This window comes from Poromitra crassiceps (genome assembly GCF_964638095.1).
Source record: "Poromitra crassiceps genome assembly, chromosome: 1".
Classification (NCBI taxonomy): Eukaryota; Metazoa; Chordata; class Actinopteri; order Beryciformes; family Melamphaidae; genus Poromitra; species Poromitra crassiceps.
Genome location: NC_139623.1, coordinates 59,830,608 through 59,857,411, shown reverse-complemented (window position 1 = coordinate 59,857,411; position 26,804 = coordinate 59,830,608). Strand labels below are relative to the sequence as shown.

General features: G+C 44.7%; 1 protein-coding gene across 1 annotated transcript in view; it reads left to right on the top strand.

Annotated features, from left to right (window-relative positions):
* mboat1 (membrane bound O-acyltransferase domain containing 1) overlaps positions 1 to 25,701 on the top strand; it is a gene marked incomplete at both ends in the record, with an annotated part of 102,259 nt that extends 76,558 nt beyond the window's left edge. The window contains 6 exons of the mRNA XM_083649939.1: positions 8,776 to 8,968; positions 11,256 to 11,359; positions 11,794 to 11,858; positions 14,529 to 14,661; positions 16,440 to 16,591; positions 25,566 to 25,701. Coding sequence (XP_083506065.1) covers positions 8,776 to 8,968; positions 11,256 to 11,359; positions 11,794 to 11,858; positions 14,529 to 14,661; positions 16,440 to 16,591; positions 25,566 to 25,701 — 783 coding nt within the window. The remainder of the gene's footprint in view (positions 1 to 8,775; positions 8,969 to 11,255; positions 11,360 to 11,793; positions 11,859 to 14,528; positions 14,662 to 16,439; positions 16,592 to 25,565) is intronic.
* Positions 25,702 to 26,804: the final 1,103 nt, after the last annotated feature.

Below are 26,804 nucleotides of genomic sequence, written 5' to 3'. Positions count from 1 at the left end.
AGAGCCAGATTCATGTGTAGGCTATGCATAGATTAACTGCTCACCCGACATGTTGTGTCCGTGGAAACAATGGCACAACAACTAGTTCATTTCAGACTAGGTCTTTACAGATGAGGGGAGACATCTCGCCTGCCACTTGTCGCCTGTCGTCCTCCCCCTCATGTGCAGTGCAGGCAGAGAGGCAGACACACACAGCCAGTGTGCCCTGCTGTCATCCACTGAAACACACGGTCTGCATGGGGAAACCGCACGGGGAAACGTGAAAATGTTGCGCAAACTTCGCCAGCCAGGGGAATGCATTAGTCTATAAATAGCACATTTAATCTTGTCGTTATTGTGTTATTTAATGAGCGTCGGTTTAGTCCCTATTTCAAGCAAAGCAATGAAAAAGATAGAGAGAGAATGCAGATCAGCGCCGTCAGTGCAGCATTGTTTAGAGCACACATGGGCAACATACGGCCCCCTGTGTTTTTATGCCTTCGCCGGCGATAGCCAGGCCGGAGGCATTATGGATCCGGGTTGTCCGTCCGTACGGCCGTACGTCCGTACGAGGTTCGTTAACGCGATATCTGAGGAACGCCTGGACGGAATTTCATCAAATTTGCCTCAAACATCGACTTAGACTCAAGGATGATCTGATTAGATTTTGGTGGTCAAAGGTCAAAGGTCAAGGTCACTGTGACCTCTCGAACGCCATTTTCAAGCGTGTTAACGCGATATCTCAGGAATGCCTTGACGGAATTTAATCAAACTTGTCTCAAACATCGACTTGGACTCAAGGATGAACTGATTAGATTTTGGTGGTCAAAGGTCAAAGGTCAAGGTCACTGTGACCTCTCGAACGCCATTTTCAAGCTTAACGCGATATCTCAGGACTGCCTTGACGGAATTTAATCAAACTTGTCTCAAACATAGACTTGGACTCAAGGATGAACTGATTAGATTTTGGTGGTCAAAGGTCAAAGGTCAAGGTCACTGTGACCTCTCAAACGCCATTTTCCAGCTTGTTAACGCGATATCTCATGAATACCTTGACGGAATTTCATCAAATTTGCCTCAAACATCTACTTAGACTCAAGGATGATCTGATTAGATTTTGGTGGTCAAAGGTCAAGGTCACTGTGACCTCTCAAACGCCATTTTCCAGCTTGTTAACGCGATATCTCATGAATACCTTGACGGAATTTCATCAAATTTGCCTCAAATGGCGATTTGGACTCCAGAATGAACTAATGGCGGAGGCATAAGTCCGCGTTGCGGTCGTTCTATTTTTTATTTTTTTTACAGTGCACCTGAACGCAACATGCAAGATACCCTCTGAATAAGTGTCCAAATATTCATGTCATTCTGGCCAATACTCTTCTGTTATAGCATTTCAGTCTGGAATATGGAATATCTTTCAATAATATTTATGACTAAAAGGCTAAAAGTAATCTCATGTGTAAGAAATGACTGTTCTACATTGAAGTAGAAATTAACTTTGTTCAATTAAGTTTAATTAACTTGTTGGTTTTGGATTTATTTAGCTTCAAGAGTGCATTTTTGTTCTTGTGTGACCCTCAACACAGGCTTTGAGAATCCCGGGCCACTTACTAATACTTATGCTTAAATTAACCCACTCATATTCTGGTTTATTTCAAGAAAAACATTTCGGCTAGTGGAAATTCTAATTGGCTGGTAACTTTAAAATCTAGCAGTCTCCATTTAAACCCCAACCCCAAATCTATGTGAAGCCTCCTGAAAAGTAGGATACTGAATGTGAATCATCTATTGTCTGATCTTTGTTGCCAGGTGATGTATAGAGTACAACAGGTGATGTATAGAGTACAACAGGTGATGTATAGAGTACAACAGGTGTTGTGCTCGTTATTTGGATTAAATTTGGTTGGGTAAAATAAAATATTAATAATCCGAAAATTATTAATATTTCATAAAATTATTAAACTATCAAATATGTAATCCTTGATAAGGATTAACCTTGGGGCACCACCTGTCTGATCGCAGGACCCAACCTTAATCACAGTTAGTCTTATCTGAAGTGGGGGAGTTTCTAATCCTTAAGCAATAGTTCATCACAGTTATCACAAAATCACTCTGAAACAGTTGAATTCTATTAAAAGTTGACACTATTTATTATATATAAAATAATAGAGAGGTATTGGCAATACAGTCAATGAATTTCAGTTATAACTAAGTTACATTCTAAAACTCTTCAATGCATTGGGAGGGAAAGCGTGAGGTTAGGAGAATTTGTCTGCATGGAAAGTGTAAGGCACCGGTTGGACACTAGGGGGAGGCAGAGTGTGTGTGTGTGTGTGAGTGTGTGCGTGGATGGGGAAACTATGCCGACCTCTACCCAAAATGGCGGACCTGGAGTGGTCGGCCGGACACAAAATGGATGACAAAGGGGTGTGTGCTCCACCCAAAATGGATGACAAAGGAGTGTGTGCTCGACCCAAAATGGATGACAAAGGAGTGTGTGCTCGACACAAAATGGCGGTCAGCCGACCAGTAGAAAACTATGTGTGTGTTTTTATAGGGGAAGGTTCGTGCGCGCGCCTACGCACGTGCCCGTGAGTGACAACAACGCTGTTTGGATGGAAAAAGGCCGCGAGGTGCTCACTTCACCACGGTTAGATTTAACCAACGTTGAACCAGTGAAATGAGCTCCTCTCGGCTTATTGGCTAACTTAGACCCACTCCGTGGATCGGTGAAGAGTTAATGGCTAGCGTTTAAACACTCGGGTTCAGTAATGCATGTATGAACACAGTTACAGTCAGACACAACAGTCACAGATTATCATACACAGTATCATATCAGTCAATCATGTATATATATATATACCGTCTAACTCTAAACAATTCTAAGCTGCCCGGACGTGAGTGATCAGTTCAGGTCTCTTACTTTGGCGTGCACGCTCAGTCCTGCACACGCGTGTGCAGCGGTTTGTTGCGGTCGGTCTCGCGAGGTTCCTCCGGCACGGAGGGGGGTTTTGGTTCAGCGCGCGTCCGCTGTCCCGTGCAGGGAAGAAGGGGTAGAGGAGTGAGAGCAGACGGTCGAACTCAGCTGGCCACGCTGGGGTCCTGGTGTCTGCGGGCGTCTCGGTGGAGGAAAGGAGGATCTCACCGCTCGCTTCTTCGGGTTGATGGCACTCGCCCGGTCAAGGCGATGCGGTTCGGGTTTCAGGATAGGAGGGGATCAGAGCTAGCTTAGCTCGATGCAAGTAGCCTGGTTACGGCTATGTTGGTCAGCTGCGAGGAGGGGGGAAGGGCGGTTTGTCTCGAGTTAAACCACACGTCCTGTCGTAGTGATGTGCCACTTAGAACTTCTCAGAGGAGGACCTGTCTGTAGCGGAGGCTACGTAGGAACTGAAGATTTTGGGGCTTCAACCCTGTATATAATGTGATGTGCAGGGCGTGTCTTTGTTGTAGATCAGCCACTCCGATGGGCTCATCTTATCTCACTTACAGACAGGAGAGTTGGCTGTCCTTTTGTCACTCTTCGATAACAAAGGAATGGCTCGGTTCCCTGCTGTTTTATCATGGGTGTGTTATTCAAATTGGCCAAATGGCCAGGTATGTGGGGGTTGTGTCTCCCACTGTCTCCACACAGAACAGCTAGTATTCATCCAACATGTCTTTCATTCAATGTCAGTGTTCATTCAACATGTCTTTCATTCAATGTCAGTGTTCATTCAAAATGTCTGGCCCAACACAGGTGATGTATAGAGTACAACAGGTGATGTATAGAGTACAACAGGTGATGTATAGAGTACAACAGGTGATGTACTCCACACATCCTATACCCTCCAACATTTCCCATTCCCTCCCCACCCCATCACTCTCTCACATTCCCCCTGCTCTCCTCCCTTCTCCTGGGGCCCGTTCCAATACCCATACTTCCATACTATTTAGTAGGCAAAAAAATAATTAGTATGTCCCAATACATAGTATGTCAGATGCAGTATGCCAAGAGTACCAGGATGTTGTACTACATCAGCTCCTATTTCGGAGTATGGATCGATGCATGCTGCGCCAGCCAATCTTCCCCACAATCCTTTGCGCAGCGGAAGTTACGTCTTCTTCTTCTTCTTCTAATGTTTTATGGTGGTTGGCAAACAACTTTTTGTGCATTACCGCCACCTACTGGAGTTACGTCGCACTGACTGAGCTGCGTATATAATCCACGCCCACCTCCATGACGCCGTGAACACATCAATAACTATGATAAAAACACTGACAGAAATATGCACGTTATTATACTGTTAAGAATGAGACTGCATGTAAGTATCATCACATCAGTTTATTAGAAACAACAACATACATTACAATATAACAGCAATTTGTTTATTTGATTGTCTGTTCCAATTTTGTAAATGCTTAGTCTGAGTTTTTTGTATAATGTACTGTTTGTTATTGCCAGACTTTGTTTATTGAAAAAAAAAAAAAATGTGGCGCTGCGGACGTCGGCGGAAGTGAGCAAGAGGTCGGAGTTCAGGAAGCTCACGTGACGACAGATGTAGTGTGTCCCAATAGTATGCATTTTGCATGCATGCTACACACTACAATCCATACTTTGTGAGGGCAGCGGCAGTACATACTACAAGAAAGAAGTACAAGCAGTGGCGGACTGCATAATCGGGCACGTCGGGCAAATGCCCGGTGGCCTGGCCTGGCCTGGCCTGCCAAAAAAAAAAAAAAAAATTTTTTTTTTTTTTTTTTTTTTGCAAGCCAGGCCAGGCCACTCACTGAACAGCAGGCCAGGCGCCGCCTACTGGTTTACTAGTGGTTTTATTACTTTATTCAGGTTTAAAGTGGGTGCATCTCATTGTAAAATTGGACTTGGCCCAAATTGGGCTTCAAACGGCCCAAATCGGGCTTCAAACAGCCCAAATCTGGCTTTAAACGACCCAAATCTGGCTTCAAACGGCCCAAATTGGGCTTCAAACGGCCCAAATTGAGCTTCAAACGCCCCAAATTTTCCGCCGGTGCCCTTCGGACGCCGGCACGCGCGTCGGCCCGTATCGGCCTGGCCTGCTTGGTATCTAATGCCCGGCCTGAATTATGATCCCAGTCCGCCCCTGAGTACAAGTATGGGTATTGGAACGCAGCCCTGCTCTCTCCTCTGCTCTATCCTTCATTTCTATATTTTCTATATTTCTCTATCAATTGTTCAAAATGTTATCTTTATTCTGTAATTTGCTACTGTTGTGTCAGCTAGAATTAGCTAGACATATTTTCTGTGAAGCCCTCTGAGACATGCTTGTGAATTAGGGCTATATAAATAAACTTGACTTGACTTGACTTGATTCAAGATTCAAGATTCAAGATTTTTATTGTCACTCCGTAGTACGAGTATCACGTGTGAAATTCTTGTGCTGTGAACTCCGTTTACAACATAGTACAAATATAACAGGGCATATGAGTGCAAAAACAACAAGAGACACAACAAGCAATAAGGCAGTAGAGTGATAAGACAAGTCAGAGACAGTGGTATATTCACTGCACATAGGTGCACATGTCATGTGCATACTTTGGACGTATTTAAACATTTTAAATTTGACGTATTTGACGTACAGGTGCAAATAGCATATACCTAATTAAACATACAATTAAACATTAGACATACATAATGGTAGCATCTACAGTGCGGTACAGTACAACTACTACACTATTTGTGTATGTTAAGGAGTCTCGTGGCCTGCGGGAAGAAACTGTCCCTCAAGCGATTTGTGCGTGCTTTTGGGACCCTGTATCTTCTCCCTGAGGGTAACAGGGAGAACAGGCTGTTGTGGGGATGGTTTGTGTCTTTGATGATCTTCAGGGACCTCCTGAGGCACCGCCTGTTATATAGTTCCTGCAGTTCTGGCAGCTCACATCCTGTTACGTGCTGGGCTGCGCGTCTCACTCTTCGTAGTGCCCTGCGGTCCATGGTGGTACAGTTCCCGTACCAAGTGGTGAAGCAGCCAGTCAGCAGGCTTTCAATGGTGCCTCTGTAGAAGTCCCTAAGGATTTCTGGCCTTAGCCCAAATTTCTTTAGGCGCCTGAGTCCGTGTAGTCGCTGTTGGGCCTTTTTGACAACAGTGGCGGTGTGACCGGCCCATGTCAGGTCCTGGTGGATGTTGACTCCCAGGTACTTGAAGCTGTCCACCCTTTCCACCACTGTGCCGTTGATGGTGATTGGGGGGTGTGCGCCCCCTCCCCCCTTCTGTAGTCTACAATGATCTCCTTGGTCTTGGAGACGTTCAGAGAGAGGTGGTTGTCCTGGCACCACTGTTCTAGGGCCTCCTCCACCTCCTCTTTGTAGGCCGTCTCGTCGCCCCTGGAGATCAGCCCCACGACTGCTGTGTCGTCTGCAAACTTCACGATGGTGTTAGAGATTTGAATCGCCACGCAGTCGTGGGTGTAGAGGTCGTACCAGAAGGGGCTGGAGACGCATCCCTGGGGTGCTCCTATGCTGATGGTCAGTGGGGAGGAGGTGAGGTTGCCCACTCTCACCACCTGGCGGCGGTCTGTCAGAAAGTCCAGGATCCAGTCACATATTGCTGTGTTTAGTCCCAGGACCTTGAGCTTGCTTATCAGCCTGGAGTATGGTGTTGAATGCTGAGCTGTAGTCCACGAACAGCATTCTCACATAGGTGTCCTTCCCCTCCAGGTGTGAGAGGGCAGTGTGGAGTACGTGTGCTATTGCATCCGCCGTGCTCCTGTTGGGGCGGTATGCAAATTGGAGCGGGTCGTGGTCCGGGGGGAGTGTGGGGCGGATCTGTGATATGACTAGCCTTTCAAAGCATTTGCTGGCTATGGGCGTTAGGGCTATTGGCCGCCAGTCGTTTAGGCTAGTCACTTTCTGCTGCTTGGGAATGGGGATGATCGTTGCCGCTTTGAAGCAGGAGGGAACTTGCCGGAGGGAGAGGGACTGGTTGAAAATGTCTGTGTATACGCCTGCCAGCTGGTGGGCGCAGGCCTTAAGGACCCGCCCGGGGATGCCGTCCGGGCCGGCCGCCTTGCGTGGGGGAGAGGGGGAGGGGGGTGGTGGGGGGGAGAGGTGGTGGGGAGGGGGAGGAGAGGGGGGGGCGAGGTGGGTGGGAGATGTGGTGGGTTGGGGGGTGGGTGCTCTGGCAGAGGGGTCAAACCTGGCGTAGAACGCGTTGAGTTCGTCCGGCAGGGTGGGTGACGCGTTGGGGTTTTGCTGTTGTTTTTCCCCTTTGAAGTGTGTGGCAGCGTGGAGTCCTCTCCACAGGTGTCTGGGGTTGTTGGAGTCCGCCTCCAGCTGCCTGCTGTATTCTCTCGTATCTCGTCTGCTTGTATTGCTTGTATTGACATGTATAGAGTACAACAGGTGATGTACAGAGTACAACAGGTGATGTATAGACTACAACAGGTGATGTATAGAGTACAACAGGTGATGTATAGAGTACAACAGGTGATGTATAGAGTACAACAGGTTATGTATACAGGTGATGTATAGACTACAACAGGTGATGTATAGAGTACAACAGGTTATGTATAGAGTACAACAGGTGATGTATAGACTACAACAGGTGATGTATAGAGTACAACAGGTGATGTATAGAGTACAACAGGTGGTGATCAGCCAATAGCAGATGACCAGTTCAATACCCTACTTTTCTCTTTAAGAGACTGCATGGAAAGACATGGATGCTGTTATTTCCTGTTTGGGTTTCGGGCTTGAACTCTGCTCAGGAGGCACTAATTGCAACTCTTTCACTCCATTTCTTATTTTGTAATGTTATACATGTATCCTTCAAAAGGTGGGGTATCATTCATTCATTGCATCCTATGCTATAGTCAAGTTCTCTTACAGTTTCCTAAGCAAAAAGTTGGGTAAAAGTGGTCTTTGATTGAGAAATCAGGGAAAGGGGGTACTGAAGGCCAAACATGTTTGTGAACCACTGGCCTAGTACAACCTTGCTTATCCAGTAGGGGTGGGGGGAAAAATCGATACACCATAGTATCGCGATATTTTGCCTGACGATATCGATATTTGGACGCCAAGTATCGATATTTAAAAAATAATAATAATAATAAATTGCAGGCCATGCCATGCCAGGCATATGCCTGAAGCACCCGATGTTGCAGTCTGCGCCTGCAGTGGCGTCCAGAGAAGCTTAATAATGTAGCCTACATTTTGGGCAAAAACAAAAAAACACTGCATGTTTTACTTCCGGTGAGGTCAAGGAAAAGGTAGGAAAAGGAGTTAGACAATATATCGAAAATATCGCAATATTCAATATATCGCAATATTCAATATATCGCAATATCGGTGATATCGCAATACTATCGTATCGTGACTCAAGTATCGTTTTAGTATCGTATCGTGGGCATCTGGTGACCCCTATTATCCAGTGGTAATGTCTGGTTGGATCACTGACTGCTCGTAAACCTTCATTCTGTCTGCAGAGCGCGGTCTGTCATTTACATTTACATTACGTCATTTGGCAGACGCTTTTATCCAAAGCGACTTACATTAACACATGTTTGTCAGCAATAGAGCAATCAACTATGCAGCACAGTCTATGACAACTACAACTTCTGAAGGAACAGTGGTACAAGTTTAGTTTAGGTCAGTTTTTTTTTTTTTTTTTTTTTTTATTAGAAAGAGAGAAAGAAGTGTCATAACCTCCTGGTTATGTCATAACCTCCTGGTTATGTCATAACCTCCTGGTCATAACCTCCTGGTTATGTCATAACCTCCTGGTTATGTCATAACCTCCTGGTTATGTCATAACCTCCTGGTCTCCATTCTCTCTGCAGAGCGCAGTCTGTCATAAGCTCCTGGTCTGCAGTGGCTGCATGCTGTTCTTCCTCACTGTGACCAGGTCCCTGCCAATCTCACACAACGCCGACGCCCACTTCGTCAGCCACGCCCCCTTTCTCACCAGGCTCACCTATGCGTTCTTCTCCATCCAAGCAGCCAGGCCCAAATTCTATTTTGCCTGGACACTAGGTGAGGACTGTTTGAAGTAAGGGGTGTGTGGGTGTGTGTGTGTGTGTGTGTGTGTGTGTGTGTGTGTGTGTGTGTGTGTGTGTGTGTGTGTGTGTGTGTGTGTGTGTGTGTGTGTGTGTGTGTGTGTGTGTGTGTGTGTCGGTGTGGGTGTGGGTGTGTCGGTGTGGGTGTGTGGGTGTGGGTGTGTGTGTGTGATTGTATTGTGTTGTAAATTGTAACAAAAACTCTAGAGTGTCGCTCTTTGAGTCTAAGTGAGTGAGAGGTAAGTGGGATAATACAGTATTCGTGCATGTGCTTGTGTTTACAGGTGTTTATGTGTGTGTAGGCTTACCTGGATTGATGAGCAGTGTTGAACCTCTTTGAGCTGTGTGGAGCCTGACTCTCATTATGAAAACATTGCTGCTACAGCCTTGGACTGTATATCATTTATTAGCATCTATAGAGAGGCAAAGTGACCGCCTACTTCCTGCTTCAGCACTGTACCAGAGATTTTCATCCGCCATTTATTTTCCCATACACATTTCGTAAAATGCTTATAAAAAATAGTTTTACTGGTTCAAACCAAACGGTACAGATATGTTTAGAAACAGGATAGATCACATAACATTTCACTGGGACCAAAACGTAAAAAAAATGCGGGTTTGAAGAAAATATTTTTTCGATGTTGTTTTTTTAAGTTTTGGTCCGAGTGAAATGTTCTATGGTCTCTCCTGATTATAGCGTTAGCTGAACCGTTTGGTTCGACGAAGTACAACTATTTTATAAGCATTTTACGAATTGTCTATGGGAAAATAAATGGTGGATGAAACTCTCTGAAGCAGGAAGTGACATTCACTGCAGAGCGTCTCACAGTTCCAAAGCCACTCCCACCATCGGGGAAACCTGGATCACTACCGGTAGTTCAAAGGCAAAAGCGGGAAGAAATGTGAACAGATTATGGACAGCCTCACAAGGTTTTCAAACAGAATGACTTCAGCACACTGCCTCCTATAAAGAGCAGAATGACTTCAGCACACTGCCTCCGACAAAGAGCAGAATGAATAATGAAAAAAACAAACTTAAAGGCCTCCATCAATGTCCTTTTTCATTCATGTTACTCCAAGCTGGAAAAGGATCCCACACAGTGGCCTGACATGAAATACTTCGACATTTCCTAGTAACGTTACTTAATTTAATCACCAGGTAAGATAATGTATTGATATTAATTTCACTTCATATTGAAAAATCAGAAATGCAACTATACAACTATATCAGACTAGTTTGGGTGACTGACGTGACATTGCTGTTAAAGTGGATTGATGCTAAGTTAACTATCATTAACAAATCGGTGAGATTTCGCATTACTTTTGCACCCTGTAGCCTACTGGCAGAGTCAATACAGAGCAAAATATCCTGAGTCCATCACACATGAAGGCAACTCATCTGTTATAGAGAGGAACTGGCTCAGTCCTCTCTCCTTGCAGCCTAGATCCACATTTTTCTTCTCAACAGCTTCCTTGTTTTGCTCGGGGGAACAAAAAAAATTCTACATTTGTTGTGTGTGCAGCCCACCACACAACCGCTTTTAGCCATGTTTAATTCAAGGAAAATGACGCTGGTGTATGGAGGTGAATGGAGAGCTTTCCCCAACGATGGGCGTGGCCTATTTCATGCAGTGTCTCTATGGGTTTCTTTTTGTGAATAATTAGAATTAAAACAAGACTAGGCTAAAACTAGACAATACTACTGTATATAGATGGATGGTGTGTGATGTGTTCATACTATTATATTATACCTTTAGTGGAATCCGCTTATAGTGATCACGGTTATTGTGATCAAGCACTTATATGGATCAAAAAGCTTGGTTCTGAATCATTCCTAATTTCCTATACACATGCTGTTTAAATAATTTGCTTATTATAGTGATCAATACTCTGCTTCTTACAGTGATCATGTTGGGCCTTGTCACACCTGAGAACAATGGAGAAAATTATTAAAACTACAGTAATCCTATATACAGTCAGATATATATACCATATATACCATATATCATATATACAGTCAGATAGGTCGGACCACCGTGTTTAACTAGGGTATATATCTTTAGCGTTACAATTACGGCTGAAAATGACAACAGAAATAAACAATAAACAAGTTTGTGATATCTCCAATGTCTACGCGGAAGTACCTGTTGTTAACACATCACGGTGATTCGGTCGATAGATGTCCACAGTTGGTCATGTGCTTCTTTTCCCTCTGTCCTGTCAGCTGATGTGGTCATGTGCTTCTTTTCCCTCTGTCCTGTCAGCTGATGCCATCAACAACGCTGCAGGTTATGGTTTCAGGGGGATGGATGAAAATGGAAAGCCATCCTGGGACCTCATCTGCAACCTCAACGTCTGGAGGATTGAGGTATCATTTCAAAACATCATGCAGTCTCTTCTTGCACATTGCTATGTTACTACTGTGTTATTTGAAAAGTTACCTTATGATGTTATACCAAGCAAATCCATGCGGGGCAAAGACCAGCATTGGAGCACACAGTGTTTTGATTGTGAAGACGCTGTGTGCAGTGAAACATTATCCATTTGCATATTAATAAAGAGCAGTGTTGTAATTCAAGGGTATCCTTAGTTTAGGTCAGCGATTCTCAACCTGTGGTGGTCTGCGGAGGTATTGCAAGTGGGCCGCCCCAAATCATTTGAAAGGGGGGGGGGGGGACTTTTGAGATTTTCAGGTGGGCCCTGAGTTGGAAAAGGTTGGGAAATGCTGGTTTACGGTGAGTCCAAATGAATACTTGTAAAATATCTATTAAGTTATCATTTATATTGTTGATCTTTTTTCAGACAGCTACCAGCTTCAAGACTTTCATAGACAATTGGAATATTCAAACAGGAGTTTGGCTCAAAACGTAAGTGCTGCTTGTATAAAGTCCAATACTTACGCACACACTCGCTATTAACCATTATCACCATTTATTGTACCACCACCTTCCGTTTTCTCCTTTCTCGCTTACTACACTCAGCTTCTCGTCTCCTGTCTCTGATTCCACTTTCTCTCCCCTTTAAACGCCTCCCTCTTGTCCACCTCTTCCTTCATCAGTCACAGTCAGCTTCTAGCTTATGGAATTATTTACCTATCATAATGCAAGAGGTTGTTCAAGAAATTTGAGAGCATGATTTATCAATTTCACGTTCAGATTTTGGACCCTTGGACTCAAAAAGCCCCTGCATGTGCTCAGATTTACTCTGCTTGTCATTAAACTATACGCTCGCGCTCAAAACTTTTCTTTATGTGCAGATTTCATGCACTCACATTCAAATATCCCCTGCTCATGCTTAGATCTTCTCTGCTTGTGCTCAAACTCTGTGCTTCCATTCAAATGTCTCCCCTCTCCATTCAAACTGAGTGCACTCAGAGTTTTCTGTGACACAACCCTATCAGAAACCCACAACCAATAGAATGCCAAGATAGTGTCACATGATCCCCGACCCAGCAATCATGTGACACTATCCTGGCATTCTATTGGCTGTGGATTTCTGACAGGATTGTTGCACAACAAATCTGAGAGGAGAGAAGAGATCCAAGAGCAGAAGTTTCAAGAGCACACAGAAGCAGTTTGAAGGGGGAGGGGAGGACATTTGCATGCAGGCACGAGTTTGAGCACGAACAGAGTAAATGTAAGTGTGAGCAGAGGATTTTTGATTTTTGAGTACGAGTGCAGGAAATCTGTCCAAGCAGAAAACTTTTGAGTGTGAGAGTACAGTTTGAGGACAAGCAGAGCAAATTTAAGCACACACGGGAGCTTTTTGAGTCCAAGGGTCCAAAATCTGAACGTGAAATTGATAAATCATGCTCTCAAATTGCTTGAACGACCTCTTACATTTAGATAGCTAAGCTTGACCACAACAGATATATTTCAGAGCATGTTAAATGACATCCAAAAAAATTGATTGTACATGTAGATCAAATTTATTAAAAATGTGTTTTGGACACTGGGAATACATTTCTTCATATGTGCATAAATATCTAATATATAATAATTACTGGCCACTTATATCATAAAACACATTATATAGGCAGTATAGTGACATTTATATATATATTTGCTGTATGGGATAGCTCATTCCAATTTCCAATTTGATTGTGTGTTGTTTGCCCTGGTTGTAGTGTATAAAGTTGATTGTGTGTTGTTTGCCCTGGTTGTAGTGTATAAAGTTGATTGTGTGTTGTTTGCCCTGGTTGTAGTGTATAAAGTTGATTGTGTGTTGTTTGCCCTGGTTGTAGTGTATAAAGTTGATTGTGTGTTGTTTGCCCTGGCTGTAGTGTACAAAGTTGATTGTGTGTTGTTTGCCCTGGTTGTAGTGTACAAAGTTGATTGTGTGTTGTTTGCCCTGGTTGTAGTGTATAAAGTTGATTGTGTGTTGTTTGCCCTGGTTGTAGTGTATAAAGTTGATTGTGTGTTGTTTGCCCTGGTTGTAGTGTATAAAGTTGATTGTGTGTTGTTTGCCCTGGTTGTAGTGTATAAAGTTGATTGTGTGTTGTTTGCCCTGGTTGTAGTGTATAAAGTTGATTGTGTGTTGTTTGCCCTGGTTGTAGTGTATAAAGTTGATTGTGTGTTGTTTGCCCTGGTTGTAGTGTATAAAGTTGATTGTGTGTTGTTTGCCCTGGTTGTAGTGTATAAAGTTGATTGTGTGTTGTTTGCCCTGGTTGTAGTGTATAAAGTTGATTGTGTGTTGTTTGCCCTGGTTGTAGTGTATACAGTTGATTGTGTGTTGTTTGCCCTGGTTGTAGTGTATAAAGTTGATTGTGTGTTGTTTGCCCTGGTTGTAGTGTATAAAGTTGATTGTGTGTTGTTTGCCCTGGTTGTAGTGTATAAAGTTGATTGTGTGTTGTTTGCCCTGGTTGTAGTGTATAAAGTTGATTGTGTGTTGTTTGCCCTGGTTGTAGTGTATAACGTTGGTTGTGTGTTGTTTGCCCTGGTTGTAGTGTATAACGTTGATTGTGTGTTGTTTGCCCTGGTTGTAGTGTATAAAGTTGATTGTGTGTTGTTTGCCCTGGTTGTAGTGTATACAGTTGATTGTGTGTTGTTTGCCCTGGTTGTAGTGTATAAAGTTGATTGTGTGTTGTTTGCCCTGGTTGTAGTGTATAAAGTTGATTGTGTGTTGTTTGCCCTGGTTGTAGTGTATAAAGTTGATTGTGTGTTGTTTGCCCTGGTTGTAGTGTATAAAGTTGATTGTGTGTTGTTTGCCCTGGTTGTAGTGTATAAAGTTGATTGTGTGTTGTTTGCCCTGGTTGTAGTGTATAAAGTTGATTGTGTGTTGTTTGCCCTGGTTGTAGTGTATAAAGTTGATTGTGTGTTGTTTGCCCTGGTTGTAGTGTATAAAGTTGATTGTGTGTTGTTTGCCCTGGTTGTAGTGTATAAAGTTGATTGTGTGTTGTTTGCCCTGGTTGTAGTGTATAAAGTTGATTGTGTGTTGTTTGCCCTGGTTGTAGTGTATAAAGTTGATTGTGTGTTGTTTGCCCTGGTTGTAGTGTATAAAGTTGGTCAAATGAACAGATGTCATTCCTCTCCTCTCAGTGTATGTTATGATCGAGCGCCCCGGTGCCGTGTGGCCTTGACCTTTGTCCTGTCTGCCCTGTGGCACGGCGTTTATCCAGGGTACTACTTCACCTTCATCACCGCCATCCCCATCACCATGGCAGCACGAGCCGTGAGTACTCCTCTTCCTCTGGAAACTCAAACGCAAAAGTGTCTTGCTTGGTCAACTAAGATATCTGCTGAAAAAAATAAATTTTGCATGGACAGATTTAGCTACTACACATGTATTTTTCCCATATTAATTAATTATTTATTTCACGAAACGCCAGAGGGCGAACTACGGCATGCAGGTGATTTTCTTCTTCACGCAATTAAGACAACGTGACAATATCTGACGCAGAAGCAGAATGGACATTCGTCGGTTTTTCACAAATAACCCGAAAAAACGAAGAATAGAGGTTGCAAATGGTAAATTGCTTGTTAAATCAATTAGTCAGATTATGCCTGACAAACAATAATTTATTGTTGTCGAGTAGCAATGATTGAAGCTTGATGTGCTGAGCTCAATCAAGCTAATGTTATTAATTTGCACTGCTCTGGCTAACGTCATTAGGCATTGATTAACTGAATCATCTGAGTCATATAGTTCTCTCTCTCTGACACACTGTAGCCTACATGTGATTGTCAGCTTCAGCTTTATAGCTACAAGTATGTAGACAGATTCTTGAATACGTGGTTAAAACAGGGTTCATATAAGGTAGGCTACCTACTGTATAATTAAACTTTTCATACCTGGAGAATTTAGCTGTTATGTGGGGAAGTGCTTAAAAGAAGACCAATGGATAATGGGAAACACCATTTAAAAGCATGTGAAGAAGCTGTTGTAACAACCTCCACAAGGCTGCAAAACATAATTCAACGTTAAATTCAACGAATGTTCAATAAATACATTTTATATTGATTGTTTAGGCCTAATTATTTGTGATGTCACAACACATTAGAGATGTGTGTAGTTCTTCATAGATTTAGCCTCTTCATTTTGCTCTCAAATGCACCAGGTTGATGAATTTTACTTTAAAATGTAGACAATCTTCTTCTGGGGGAGAATCCCCCCGGACCCCCCTTGAGGGTCCAAGGCCCATCCCATAGCCACTAGCCAGCTACTTTTCCTATCTGGCTGGCTACTCAGAAATGTGGGGGACCCCTTGATATACCTTATAGGGCTATATTCAGATTAAGTTGTTCTACTCTCATATTTTGTCTTGTATATCGGTCACGGAAGCTTATAGTTTATCCGCCGTTATAACACTGCCGGTGCCGCGTGATACAGCTGCCTCAAAAGTATAGTAACCCACCTTTTTTTACCACTACAGCACTGCATGCCATACCATACCATGCCATGCCATACCATACCATGCCATACCATGCCATACCATACCATACCATACTATACTATACCATGCCATACTATACCATACCATGCCATACTATACCATACCATGCCATACCATACTATACCATACCATGCCATACTATACCATACCATGCCATACCATACTATACCATACCATGCCATGCCATGCCATACCATACCATACTATACACACATGCCTAAAAACACTTGCACGCCTACGCATTCCATTCTTACACAGGGCAATATAAGATCCTTATTAAAGTGACCTTGTGCCATACAATGTATCTATTTGCATAAAGAAACACAGAACCTGCAGAGCCTCTTAGGTGCCATTATGGAGGATTAAGGCTGGAGAGAAAATGGGAGAAGAATGTGTGGGGGGTCCTCCCCCCACACATTCTGGGTAGTGCCAGCTATACATCTAAAGTGGTGTTTATCTTTCTGTCTGTCTTCCTCTCTATCTGTCTGTCTGTCTCTCTGTCTGTCTGTCTGTCTGTCTTCCTGTCTGTATGTTCCTCTGTCTTCCACCCCTCCAGGTACGCAAGTCTTTCCGCCACTGCTTCCTGTGTTCCAGAGGTGTGAAGCTGCTCTACGACATGATAACATGGGCAGCCACTCAGCTGGCCATCTGCTACACAGTCATGCCATTCCTGCTGCTGGCAGTAGAACCCACTATGGTTTATTACAGGTAAGCACGGGTCTTCAGATGGACTTGAAGCTGTCTATCTCCAGGGAAGTGAGATTGTATAACAATGAAACCAACCACATATTCCCCCACATCCACATGGCATCAAACAACAAATTGTTTCTTTAACAAACCGCCTTGTTTAAGAGGATTTTCGTTGGATTATAATTTATTGGAATAAAGATTTAATGGGGGGGGGTGACATTTTCTGACATATGCCTTTTTTATATATATATAAAAAGAAAAAGATAATTGATTGTTAATTTTCCCGATGATCGATTACAACATTTCTTCAAATGTCCATCCCTGTCTCCTGTCGTCTGTGCATCCTTGTTTCACGCACCACCTGCCTCCAGAGGGCGATGCAGGTTAAACAGCGACAAGCAAGCCAGAAAGCTAACGTGTCTCAAACTAGGCCTTTTGTTGGGTCATTGAAGGAATTGGGCCTTGAAACTCGTTGAAAGTTGAGGTTGAAGGTGTGGGAACCCTGTAAGACAGTTAGGGACTCCTTTGCAGTGTTATCACTATCATGCCATGAAGCCTTCTTAGACCTACTAAAGGACAGGGTTAAGTCTTGATTCATAACAGGTATGCAGAGAGTGTTTATCTTGTGGAAAACTGTGAGTGGTATCTGAGTGCTGTATTATTTTGAAGAGCCACTCTTCATCTGCCACAATAGAGGCAAAAGTCACCGCCTACTTCCTGCTTCAGCACTGTACCAGAGATTTTTATCCGCCATTTATTTTCCCATAGACATTTTGTAAATTGCTTATAAAAATTGTTTTACTTGGTCAAACCAAACGGTTCAGCTATATTTAGAATCGGGAGAGACCAAAGAACATTTCAGTCTGACCAAAACTACATCGAAAAATTATTTTCTTTAAATCCGCAAATTTTTTACATTTTGGTAAAATTGAAATGTTATGCGATCTCTCCTGTTTCTAAATATATCTGAACCGTTTGGTTTGAACAAGTAAAACTATTTTTATAAGCATTTTACGAAATATCTATGGTAAAATAAATGGTGAATGAAAATCTCTGGTACAGTGCTGAAGCAGGAAGTGACGTTCTGCTTTATCTCTCTATGCCACACCCTTTCCACTGGCGGATGGCATTTATTATGGTTGAAAAATGGAAGGGAATGTAAGAATCACAACACTCCTTTTTCAAATCTTAAAATATCCCACCTTTTGTCTCTTACATTTAATATCAGTTGGGTGTCTGATTGAGGCTGTTTACACTTGGTTTTAAAATGTGTCGTGGGTGATCCTATCACAAGTGGACAGCGCTAAGTACGTCAGTATACACCTGGGATTAGAATGAGTCTCCACATGTGCCTCGGTGACCGCTTGTGGTTGGATCTCACTCCCCCGTTCTATATGCAGATAAACACGTAGGCTCTGTCATATACGGTACTCTAATCGCTTGCACATATACTGTATACTGTGTCATATACGGCCCTAATGCTGGTAGACATGGGAAGCATTGGACAGAGAGAGAGAGAGAGAGAGAGAGAGACAGAGTACATAGATGTTGAGGTGCTGCCTGACAGTGATTTATGAAAACAAGCTAAAGCTACTTAACTCATTGAGTGCCATGGACGAGTATGTTCGTCAATTGCGTTTTTTGACGGTGGGACGTGCATCAAAACCAGATCCATCTCCTGTGAAAGTATGGTGGCTGTTGAATGTGTAAAAGCTATTTTAGGGACCCATTAGGTGGCGACAGTGCTCTCCAGATTACAGAAAGGCGAGGAAAAAACAGAGAAGAAGTCGTTGGGGAAACTGAAATCGAATCGCATCCGTATGCATCGATATGCATGAAGCATAACGTTAGCTGTGCCTGCAGCAGCCAATCTGCTGCCACAATTGAGCACCTCCGTGTCCGCTGCGATAGCCCATCCGCATGATTTTGTTATTAGTTGTTATTATTCTCAACTGGAGAATGTCTATGTACTTTCACTTTCAGCATGGGAGCCGGTGACAAATACACGCGGAACGCTGTAAAAAAGCTGGATGTAGCGGACTTTTCAGTGCAGAGCGAACGCAGCAGAAAGCCCCAGAGACACTCCCATACGGAGGAGGAGTGTGCAGTTGAGGGGGGGGGGGGGTGGGGCATGCAGAGCAGCACACAACACTGACCCAGACAGACCCAGACAGCAGGACAGGATTGGCAAACGCAAGCCAGAATATCTGGTGCCCACCAGCAGCAAATCAAGACCAGCAAGAAGCTGCAACCAGCAGCGCACGCAGGGGCCAGCGCTGCTGGTTGCAGCTAAAAAATATTGTTTTGCCAAACAAAATTCCTTGGTTTTCGCTGTTCTATTGAAGGAAATTATTTTTGAGGTGTGACTACATCAGAAAATATTAGCTTCAGTCAGTGATGTGCATGAAATGTTTAATTTCACAAAAGGCTCTTTATCTCAGCTTCTAGAAAAAAACGGCTGTTTTTGGTTAAATCAAGCTATCTTCTCCGGCTGATAACTAAAGAACGGAAAATGATATCAATAAACCTGTTTTTGCTGATGATAGAAGAGAGTCTCATCGTTCTTTTTGCGTGTTCGGTGTTTACATAGTAATATCACACAATATTCTGTGGGCCTCGAGAAATCACTGAAAACGCTCTGAAACTCTGGCACTGGGAGCGTCCGTTCTCCAAAAGTGGCTGGCACTCAATGAGTTAAAAGCCTCCATCGCAAATTATCTGCAGGCCTCTCCTTGGACAAAGCCTGGACTAACCAAGGTTAAGTTCTCAGTTTCGCTCAATTCCTAGATGCCTATAATTATGTTATTTGATCCCAATAATTGAGCTAAGATAGCCTGATATTGCAGTTTGACTTCAGACTACACCAAATACTGTACATAAAAAGGTCTGTCTGAAGGCAAGGAGTCACACACATCTAGGGCCCTATCTTCCCAATGGCGGTAATTTTGCGTTAGCGCCCGTTTTCCGTTGGAATAGCGCCGCGCAAAGCCCTAATTGTGGGCGTGTCGGGCCGCTGCGCTTCACGTCATCTCAGCGCAAACCCCGATAGGCGTGTTTATGCCCATATTAACAGGATTCACCACAAGTTGAGATCACTCCCCTTAAAAGCCACAGCGTCACCGCCTGCACGTCTGTGACAGGCAGCAGCTTCTTTCTTGCTCAGTGCAAGCAGAGTGAGAGAGAGAGAGAGAGAGAGAAAAGAGAGAGGGAGAGAGTCACAGAGAGAGGGGGGAGAGAACGAGAGAGGGAAGAGAGAATTGGAGGATGAACCAGTTCAGATTCATAACGAAAATGGATGCTTTTGTAATTTGTCGCCTTTTAATTAGTCGTTTCGCTCATATAGGCTATAACATACACATTTAAAAATATTTGTTTCTTTAATAGGGTAGGGCTGTGTGAGATTTTAATTCTAGCCTATTTCAATAGCCTATACCAGAATTGTCCACTCGGGTTAAGCTATTGTTGCATGGTGCAATTGCAGGGAGAGAGGTTACTGTATACTATCAATGGTCACTGTATAGCCTACTGGCCGGTGTTGTGTCAGAAAGTGATTTGCTGCCCGAAACTGATTTCACTCCGCTGGATAGCGCACAGCGCTGCCTCGGCAGTGCCTCTACCCACCCTGTGCACCGACCCGCCCGGCCTGCCTACCCGGCCCAGCTCACACCTTCTCCGGGAAGACCCCCCTCCAGGACACGGCACACTAGCCGATCACAAAGCACCCCTCCCCGCGCTACACACAGACTGCCGCCCCGCCAGACCCTCGTTCCCCTGGTAATCCAATTCAAAACGCAAATCACTTTTTCGCACAAAACCATGACAGACGAATTCTCATTGTTAAATCAAGGTGTGTTTTTTTCTGCAGTGTAGGTTAGTTGAAAATCAACGTGGCATTCAGAGGAGGGAAGTGTGTCCACGTGCGAGCCGTGCGTAATGGGCCAATCCAAGCGAGGATTTCCTGCACTGCGCCGGAGAATACTGTGTGCGCTCAGGCATACGCCTGGCGTAGTGGGGTTGTTTGCGTTAAGACCAGCTATTTGCTGGTGTTAAAATTGAAAGCACCCAAGGCCCCTTTTTCTAACACATTGCGCTGGAATGCCTATTTTGGAACGGGCAACGCCCAAACCTCTCTTTGCGCTCGGAACATACCGACGGTATCTTCCCCAGCGCGCTAAATGACACTTGCGCGAGACACATGAAAGGCTAGAGGCCCACGGACACGCCTGGGCCACGCCTATACCTGTGTCATCACAGCGCAAAACTGGACGGTGGAGGCAGACGATAGCTTAAGACACTGGGAAGATAGCAATAAAGAGGCGCGCAAACGCAGCGCAAACGATAGCGCCGTACGAAGATAGGGCCCCTAGGCTATTCTATGTGATTACCTTTTAATAACTAATGTAATATTTTTCACTTCCATTCACTGAGCCTCCCCTGAAACTGTTTGGCGGCCTCCTGGGCAGCCCTGCCTCCCACTTTGAGAACCTCTGATTTACAGGCTCCTACATCATTTCTGTTTGCGAAGACCAAATGCAATGTTGTTTTTAACCTCACATATGGCCGACGACGTCTCCGCTGTCATACAAGTGCCTTGTTTCTGAGCACAGTCAGCACACATCATTCAGCATCCAACCAGCATGTCCCCTTCTACTGTGCCAGGTCGCCACTGTAAAGTTGCCACCCCATGCTTAAAATACATTCTTTAATGTATGCTGTAGTATTTGTATTTTAGTACTCAGTGCCACCAAAAATAAAAAATCATTTATTATTCATTTTTATCTCACTATAATGTGATGGGTTCCGCACGGCACATGGCTCACAATTGCTCAACTGCGCATATGCTTCGTGCACCGGTGAGCGAGTTGAGTGAGCGAAGCTCGCTAGAAATTAGCGCGCAAAGCATGCAATATTTCTAGTTATTAGTATTTATTTATTTTTGTAATGGCAGACTATTTCTGCCTAGATGCATGGAAGTGGATGCATCAGGACGAATTAGCGTAAAAGATATGTTGTCAGACCACCTCGGCAAGTGGTTTGAGTGATGGGATCAAATGTGTCTTGGTGGTCATTTAAACTTGTCCAGCACTGTCCACTGTTTCCTGACCATTTACACATTTTAAAACCAAGTGTAAACACAGCCTCATTGATTTTCTTACTGCTGAGTGTGTCGGGTTACCAAACTTTGATTGTCCCTCCTGCCTCTCCTCCCTAGGTCTATGTACTTTAATGTGCCCTTCTGCCTCTCCTCCCTAGGTCTATGTACTTTCATGTGCCCTCCTGCCTCTCCTCCCTAGGTCTATGTACTTTCATCATGTGCCCTTATGCCTCTCCTCCCTAGGTCTATGTACTTTCATCATGTGCCCTTCTGCCTCTCTTCCCTAGGTCTATGTACTTTCATCATGTGCCCTTCTGCCTCTCTTCCCTAGGTCTATGTACTTTCATCATGTGCCCTTCTGCCTCTCCTCCCTAGGTCTATGTACTTTCATGTGCCCTCCTGCCTCTCCTCCCTAGGTCTATGTACTTTAATGTGCCCTTCTGCCTCTCCTCCCTAGGTCTATGTACTTTCATTATGTGCCCTTCTGCCTTTCTTCCCTAGGTCTATGTACTTTCATCATGTGCCCTTCTGCCTCTCTTCCCTAGGTCTATGTACTTTCATCATGTGCCCTTCTGCCTCTCCTCCCTAGGTCTATGTACTTTCATTATGTGCCCTTCTGCCTTTCTTCCCTAGGTCTATGTACTTTCATCATGTGCCCTTCTGCCTCTCCTCCCTAGGTCTATGTACTTTCATTATGTGCCCTTCTGCCTTTCTTCCCTAGGTCTATGTACTTTCATCATGTGCCCTTCTGCCTCTCTTCCCTAGGTCTATGTACTTTCATCATGTGCCCTTCTGCCTCTCCTCCCTAGGTCTATGTACTTTCATGTGCCCTTCTGCCTCTCTTCCCTAGGTCTATGTACTTTCATGTGCCCTTCTGCCTCTCCTCCCTAGGTCTATGTACTTTCATGTGCCCTTCTGCCTCTCTTCCCTAGGTCTATGTACTTTCATCATGTGCCCTTCTGCCTTTCTTCCCTAGGTCTATGTACTTTCATCATGTGCCCTTCTGCCTTTCTTCCCTAGGTCTATGTACTTTCATCATGTGCCCTTCTGCCTTTCTTCCCTAGGTCTATGTACTTTCATCATGTGCCCTTCTGCCTTTCTTCCCTAGGTCTATGTACTTTCATCATGTGCCCTTCTGCCTCTCTTCCCTAGGTCTATGTACTTTCATCATGTGCCCTTCTGCCTTTCTTCCCTAGGTCTATGTACTTTCATCATGTGCCCTTCTGCCTTTCTTCCCTAGGTCTATGTACTTTCATCATGTGCCCTTCTGCCTTTCTTCCCTAGGTCTATGTACTTTCATCATGTGCCCTTCTACCTCTCTTCCCTAGGTCTATGTACTTTCATGTGCCCTTCTGCCTCTCCTCCCTAGGTCTATGTACTTGCATGTGCCCTTCTGCCTCTCCTCCCTAGGTCTATGTACTTTCATCATGTGCCCTTATGCCTCTCCTCCCTATGTCTATGTACTTTCATCATGTGCCCTTCTGCCTCTCCTCCCTAGGTCTATGTACTTTCATCATGTGCCCTTCTACCTCTCTTCCCTAGGTCTATGTACTTTAATGTGCCCTTCTGCCTCTCCTCCCTAGGTCTATGTACTTTCATGTGCCCTTCTGCCTCTCCTCCCTAGGTCTATGTACTTTCATCATGTGCCCTTCTGCCTTTCTTCCCTATGTCTATGTACTTGCATCATGTGCCCTTCTGCCTCTCCTCCCTAGGTCTATGTACTTTCATCATGTGCCCTTCTGCCTTTCTTCCCTAGGTATATGTACTTTCATCATGTGCCCTTCTGCCTTTCTTCCCTAGGTCTATGTACTTTCATCATGTGCCCTTCTGCCTTTCTTCCCTAGGTCTATGTACTTTCATCATGTGCCCTTCTGCCTCTCTTCCCTAGGTCTATGTACTTTCATCATGTGCCCTTCTGCCTCTCTTCCCTAGGTCTATGTACTTTCATCATGTGCCCTTCTGCCTTTCTTCCCTAGGTCTATGTACTTTCATCATGTGCCCTTCTGCCTTTCTTCCCTAGGTCTATGTACTTTCATCATGTGCCCTTCTGCCTTTCTTCCCTAGGTCTATGTACTTTCATCATGTGCCCTTCTGCCTCTCTTCCCTAGGTCTATGTACTTTCATCATGTGCCCTTCTGCCTTTCTTCCCTAGGTCTATGTACTTTCATCATGTGCCCTTCTGCCTCTCTTCCCTAGGTCTATGTACTTTCATCATGTGCCCTTCTGCCTCTCCTCCCTAGGTCTATGTACTTTCATCATGTGCCCTTCTGCCTCTCTTCCCTAGGTCTATGTACTTTCATGTGCCCTTCTGCCTCTCTTCCCTAGGTCTATGTACTTTCATCATGTGCCCTTCTGCCTTTCTTCCCTAGGTCTATGTACTTTCATCATGTGCCCTTCTGCCTCTCTTCCCTAGGTCTATGTACTTTCATCATGTGCCCTTCTGCCTTTCTTCCCTAGGTCTATGTACTTTCATCATGTGCCCTTCTGCCTTTCTTCCCTAGGTCTATGTACTTTCATCATGTGCCCTTCTGCCTTTCTTCCCTAGGTCTATGTACTTTCATCATGTGCCCTTCTGCCTTTCTTCCCTAGGTCTATGTACTTTAATGTGCCCTTCTGCCTCTCCTCCCTAGGTCTATGTACTTTCATCATGTGCCTTTCTGCCTCTCCTCCCTAGGTCTATGTACTTTCATCATGTGCCCTTCTGCCTCTCCTCCCTAGGTCTATGTACTTTCATCATGTGCCCTTCTGCCTCTCTTCCCTAGGTCTATGTACTTTCATCATGTGCCCTTCTACCTCTCTTCCCTAGGTCTATGTACTTTCATCATGTGCCCTTCTGCCTTTCTTCCCTAGGTCTATGTACTTTCATCATGTGCCCTTCTGCCTCTCTTCCCTAGGTCTATGTACTTTCATGTGCCCTTCTGCCTCTCTTCCCTAGGTCTATGTACTTTCATCATGTGCCCTTCTGCCTCTCTTCCCTAGGTCTATGTACTTTCATCATGTGCCCTTCTACCTCTCTTCCCTAGGTCTATGTACTTTCATCATGTGCCCTTCTGCCTCTCTTCCCTAGGTCTATGTACTTTCATCATGTGCCCTTCTGCCTCTCTTCCCTAGGTCTATGTACTTTCATAATGTGCCCTTCTGCCTCTCCTCCCTAGGTCTATGTACTTTCATCATGTGCCCTTCTGCCTCTCTTCCCTAGGTCTATGTACTTTCATGTGCCCTTCTGCCTCTCTTCCCTAGGTCTATGTACTTTCATCATGTGCCCTTCTGCCTCTCTTCCCTAGGTCTATGTACTTTCATCATGTGCCCTTCTGCCTCTCTTCCCTAGGTCTATGTACTTTCATTATGTGCCCTTCTGCCTCTCTTCCCTAGGTCTATGTACTTTCATTATGTGCCCTTCTGCCTCTCTTCCCTAGGTCTATGTACTTTCATGTGCCCTTCTGCCTCTCTTCCCTAGGTCTATGTACTTTCATCATGTGCCCTTCTGCCTCTCTTCCCTAGGTCTATGTACTTTCATCATGTGCCCTTCTACCTCTCTTCCCTAGGTATATGTACTTTCATCATGTGCCCTTCTGCCTCTCTTCCCTAGGTCTATGTACTTTCATCATGTGCCCTTCTGCCTCTCTTCCCTAGGTCTATGTACTTTCATCATGTGCCCTTCTGCCTCTCTTCCCTAGGTCTATGTACTTTCATCATGTGCCCTTCTGCCTCTCCTCCCTAGGTCTATGTACTTTCATCATGTGCCTTTCTGCCTCTCCTCCCTAGGTCTATGTACTTTCATCATGTGCCCTTCTGCCTCTCCTCCCTAGGTCTATGTACTTTCATCATGTGCCCTTCTGCCTCTCTTCCCTAGGTCTATGTACTTTCATCATGTTCCCTTCTGCCTCTCCTCCCTAGGTCTATGTACTTTCATGTGCACATCATCAGCGTTCTGGCTGTGATTGCCCTGCATCCGAAGCCCAAACCCAGGGACACCTCTGCCACCACCCAGTGCCAGGCCGCTCACTCCAACAACAATGTCAAAGGAGAGTGAAAATGCCTCTCTGCTCTCCTGTCCACCTCGCTCGGATCTCCGTCCACGCTGTTCTCCCATAGACAAAAGAATGCTTGGGGGCATTGGGCCAACTCCAAACGGGACGTCATCATGTTATTTATTGATTTTAGTGACACTACAGAGTAAAGAGCGTCAGGAAAAATGTGAAAAACCCTTTGACGGCATGACGCGATGCAGGATTTGAACCTACACCATCTCTCTCTCTCTCTCTCGCTCTCTCTCTCTCTCTCTCTCCACCTAAGCACCAGCCGGCCCACTCCAATAACAATGCAACAATGTGAAGAGAGAATGGAGGCTCTCTCATTCTCCTGTCCTCTCCTCCTCTGTCCTCTCCCCCGGACAGTGGGAGCCGAGCCAGCCGGCAGCTCGCACACACTGGGTACAAATACCAGGGCGCACACACACACACATGCATACACACACACACATGCATACACACACACACATACACACACATGCATACACACACACATACATACACACATGCATACACACACACACACATGCATGCACAAACCATCTGCATAAACATACACTTATTGTCACTCGCAAACGTTGGGATTATCCTACAACCCAGGTTTTACGAGTGAGAACGAGGAATCTCACACTATGCCAAGCTGCTCCCTGCAGCACACCAACTGGACAATGTATATTTTCTCAAAATTGACCCCTATAAAACCACCCATTGCGCCTGAAGGACTCATTGGCATCTGGCTATGGCGCAGCCACCCGCTCCGCCCGTGACCATCATGTCACGTCCGCGCCATCTTGCCCAGATTGTCACTCAAAGCGTCCAGCAGCCCACTGTTCTGAAGAAGCAGCGAGGCTAGATGTGTGAGATTCCTCGTTCTCACTCGTAAAACCTGGGTTGTAGGACAACCCCAACGTTTTACTTCGTTTCGAACTTCGGAATCTCACACTATGCCAATTATCCAACCAACCTCGCTGCAAGGAAGCACCTTGTGCGACCCGAGGCTGGCAATGGAGCACATGGCCTCAGCCCATGGCAATCCGCAAGAGTGACTTAAAGTCGAGCTGAACCCAAAAATGACTTTTCTTTTCTTTTAGTTCAAATACCTGGG